Source organism: Ipomoea triloba, chromosome 13, assembly GCF_003576645.1.
Source record: "Ipomoea triloba cultivar NCNSP0323 chromosome 13, ASM357664v1".
Lineage (NCBI taxonomy): Eukaryota > Viridiplantae > Streptophyta > Magnoliopsida > Solanales > Convolvulaceae > Ipomoea > Ipomoea triloba.
In genome coordinates, this window is record NC_044928.1 from 26,194,749 (window position 1) to 26,198,964 (window position 4,216).

Consider the following 4,216-nt stretch of genomic DNA (forward strand, 5'->3'; position numbering starts at 1 on the left):
TATAGATGATAATAAGGAAAATCATTAAAAAATACTAAAATTAAAATAATATGAACCATTCATGTTAACAAACAATTAGGTTAACATTTTGTATTTTCCCCTTAAGGACCACAGCTGTCACTTGACCACAAGGTCTTTGACGAATGGCTTACAGATGGTACGATGTTGAATATCAAATTCGCATATTCTTTTTGGGGTTTGTGGAAGGCAAGGAATAACAAAGTCTTTAATGGTGCCCCAACAACTGGATTGGTGATTGATTTGGCCATCACTCTTGCTAAGGAAGTGGGGAATCTCCTGATCAAAAGGAGCTGGAGCGCAGGTAGCAGGGCCATGTAGGTCAGTTGGACCCTGCCCATAGAAGGATGGGTTAAGCTCAACACAGATGAAGCAAGGAAAACCACGACGAGTTTAGCTAGTGTAGGTGGTTTATTTCAGCCAATTTTTAATTGATGATCAGTCACTAACCAAACAGCTAAAGAAAAGCAACGTTTATTACACTGAAAATGAGACATTACAATTATTGATTACAGAAGCCCAATTGCAATAAACCACTACACACACAGGCATTAACACATTACTTGCACACAAAAGTGAAATCTCTCGCTCGTCCCAAATCCCCCATACTCTGAACTGATAGGATTTGTAAAGTGAGCACTTATTATTACATCAAACAATAAAACACCTAAGCTTATAATTTCAAGTAGCGCCACGGGTACGGTGCGGTACGTAGGCAGACGAACAACATGAACATACATAATGCCGCGGGCATAGGATAGATCGATCTTAGCAATCGATAATTTCGGTCTTGGTTTCTGTGACCGTGACGAAACTACCCCCAGCTTTGGGCACCAGAGTCACCAGAATCTTGTCGTCACCTTGCAGCCTCAAGTCCTGAAGCACCTCCGAGATGGCCAGGCTAAAAGTGGTGTTCGTGGATGTTGTAGTAGTATTGGAGTCATCAGTGGGTTTATGCACATGTGGCAAGTTGGAGAAACTGCCGGCGTACTCGATCCTGTCCAGCTCCTTCGTGTTCACCTCCTCGTCCTCGTTCAGGAACACATCGAACCGTATGAACTGCGTGTCGTCGTAGTCAAATGTGAGATCCAGCATCTCCTCCTTCCCCGCCGGTGTCGATGTCGGCGACCTCGTCACGTAGAACGTTCTAATCTTGTCCAAGGTTGCCGGCAACACGGTAGTGGATGCGGATACTGACTTGGCAGTTCTCTTCAATTTTCCCTTTCTTTTCCTCGTGGGCTTGAAGTCCTTCCATGGAGTGGGCATTTTCTGCCAGGCATGCATGGAAATCACTAATTAGAGATAGAAATAAATGAAATATTATTTATTTTTTTTCAAAAGTTGAATTCCCTATTCAAGAGCCCCTGCATATCTCAGAGCATTTAAGATAATATAAATCGATATAATGCAGTGACTCAACAGATCAGACGTGACCAAATGTCAATAGATTTAACTATAATATTAGCTGCGCTGTTGCAAAAATCGGCGCCTAGGCTTTAGACGCTCTAGGCCGAGACAAATTGCTCCCTGGCAGCAGATGGCTGACCGCCTAGAGCCTCGGTTGGCGGCCGACTCGACCGAATTCAGTCGAGTTAACTCGTCCAATTTGACAGAATTATCCGAGTTAACTTGACCAGTCGGCCTAGTTAATCATGATTGTTATATACTAACACCTAAGGTCTACTGCAATCATGATTAGCGTTGAATTGGACACAAATAGAATAGAATAGAATATACCTCAAAAGTGTACCCAAGCCTCTCGTTGTCCACACAATCTGCAACCTTAACCTTGACGAGAGTCTTGGTTTCGTCATAGAAGAGGAACTCAGTTTGGAGCCAATCGGGGTCGGCGATATCCTTACGGTTGCCGCCGAGGGTCTTCCAAAGGGTCCACATGCGGTCTACATTGGAATGGTGGCAATAAAACACCGAATCTCTAGCAGCAGAATAGAAGTTACCCATGTCCTCATTATGCTTCTCCCTAGGGTCACCCACCCATCGGTGGATAGAGTTGTGCGGGATGTTCTCGATGGTCCCCATGCCGGAATGGGCCCAGTCATTATCAGCGCGAAGAGGTTTGCCAAAGAACAGCAACGGACACGGCGCGTTGGTCACCATTTGGCGGTACATAACCGCAAGATTGTTTTTCACCTTTTGGAAGTCGCTGGCGTAGCTTTCATCGCCGGCGTATGCTAGATCCATCACGTATCCCTTGCGGTGGTTCTGGTTGCGGAGCGTGTCGTACAGCGGCGACGACTCGTCGTCGTCGAAGATCTCCGGGAGAATCATGCCCTGTGGGTTGTCCCAGTTCCAGTACGGCAACGTGAATGTTGGGTCGTCTATCAGACTTTGCAAGATCCTTTCGTAGAAGTACAAATACCTGATGACGAATATATTTAATCACATTATTTACTTATTAGGCAAAAAACTATGTCAAATAAGCTCATAAACATTTTTTTTTACAAAACTCTAAAATCAGTTATAAGCTCTAAATAAGTTCTGTCAAAGAGAGCGTATAGTATAGTACCATCTGTGGAAAGGGAAGAAGAGCCAGGTGTAGTGGATCTGATAGGACTTTTCGTTGAGTTTATAAGCTTCATTGCAGTAAGCGCAGTGGACCTTAGCTTGCTGGTAGAAGTTTCGGGGATCATCGTCGGGAAGATCCTTCATTTTCTGAATGGCGGTCTTGTACTTGTACAAGTACTCGTCGTCCACGGCGTGAGCAGCCGGCCTGCAGTTAAGCTGTGAAAATGTGGGGATCTTATAGTCAACATAAGGGCCATCGAAGGGAGGGGGGCAACAAGAGTATGGCACTTCTTCATTATCTTTGGTGTTGGAAATGATAGCTTTGCCGCAGTGGGAAAGGTCAGGGATCGGGATTGGGTCGGCAAGGGCAAAGGGGTTGGAGCCGCCGGCCAAGTTGTAAGCGCCGTAGAGACCCCCGAGGCCCAGAAGGACATTTCTCCGGTCAAGTTTCGCCGAAGAGAGGCTGTCCGGGTTTTGATGCCCGTCAGCACCCTCCGACGAGGCTGCGCACCGGATCTTGACGTCACCACGTCTTGCAGCTGCCCTGCTTGGGTTGATAAAGATTTGGGAAGGTCTGGAAAAGTTGCGGGGAGAAGACTTGGTGGAGAAGGAAATGTTGTTGGGGCATGAAATTATTGGATGAGTTGAAGTGGCCATGGCTGGCTAGCTACCTCAATCTCAATCTAGTTTCTGTGTTTTCTGGAGTTTGGATGTCCCCAACTTATATAGAGCTGATCATGTCATGATTTTGCTTAACCCAAAATTATCATCATATATTCATGCAATCCGTTCTTATTTTTACATTTCACTCCCCAAGTTGGAAGATGAGTCATGAGTGGAGATAGATCATATCCCTTATGAGTAGATTTAACAAGAGAACTGACTGGGAGTTTATTTGGGTGACTCGTGATTTAGGGTTTAGGATTAATCATGCTTAAATGTAACACAGAGTACTAATTAGGAATAAAAATATTTGAAAGCCTAATCATGAATAAAATGTTTGTTACTAGAAAAATAAAATACTTTTTATATTTTGATGTAAAAGTATTATATTTTTTCTAATAAGTAATGTTGAGAAGTGTTTGTTACTTATAAGAAAAAATATAATACTTTTAAATTAAAATGTAAAAGTATTACATTTTTTCTATATAAGTAATAAACATTTTATTCTTAATTAGTATTACATTTGTGCGTATAAGTATCGCTACATTTTCATATTGATTCGACCCGTCTTATGATAAGACGGTTTCACACAAATTTTTGACATTAATACATTATACATATTTGTTTTTGTGGTCATTATATTCTTGATATATTATATTACATTATCATTTATCACACCATTGTTTTCACATTTTCTCACTATTAACGGTACCATGCATGCATGCATATAAAATTAAGGTTTAAAGCTTGGGCACAAGTGGATGACCATTCACGTACCAAGCAAGTTAGGTGGCTGGGTTTTCCGATCCGCAGTCAAAACTCAAAACTGTTATGAACCTCAGCCTATAGTCAATTAATTGAGTTGTTATATCATGAACCTGGATCTATTTTGCAGACTTTGGTCTTAATAGGTGTATTTTAGTATTAAAATTGTGAGCTTCAAGAGTATAAATCATGTTTCTAAGTTAAAACATATAACAATTGTAGAAAGGAATTTGTGAATACAATA

General features: G+C 42.0%; 1 protein-coding gene across 1 annotated transcript; it reads right to left on the reverse strand.

Annotated features, from left to right (window-relative positions):
• Positions 1-476: 476 nt before the first annotated feature.
• On the reverse strand, positions 477-3,265 carry LOC116002463 (polyphenol oxidase E, chloroplastic-like). Its single transcript, XM_031242609.1, has 3 exons — positions 2,546-3,265; positions 1,756-2,398; positions 477-1,287 (listed from the first exon to the last, which is right to left on the reverse strand). The coding sequence occupies exons 1-3, from the start codon at positions 3,199-3,201 to the stop codon at positions 787-789; spliced, it is 1,800 nt and encodes a 599-aa protein (XP_031098469.1). The 5' UTR covers positions 3,202-3,265; the 3' UTR covers positions 477-786.
• Positions 3,266-4,216: the final 951 nt, after the last annotated feature.

Bases quoted from the DNA above. Each gene is read 5' to 3' on its own strand.
- LOC116002463 (XM_031242609.1), bottom strand. From the start codon at position 3,201: ATGGCCACTTCAACTCATCCAATAATTTCATGCCCCAACAACATTTCC. The intron at 2,399-2,545 runs GTACTATACTAT...ATTCGTCATCAG, and splicing joins TTCTTCCCTTTCCACAGATG to GTATTTGTACTTCTACGAAA. The intron at 1,288-1,755 runs GTATATTCTATT...CATGCCTGGCAG, and splicing joins GGCTTGGGTACACTTTTGAG to AAAATGCCCACTCCATGGAA.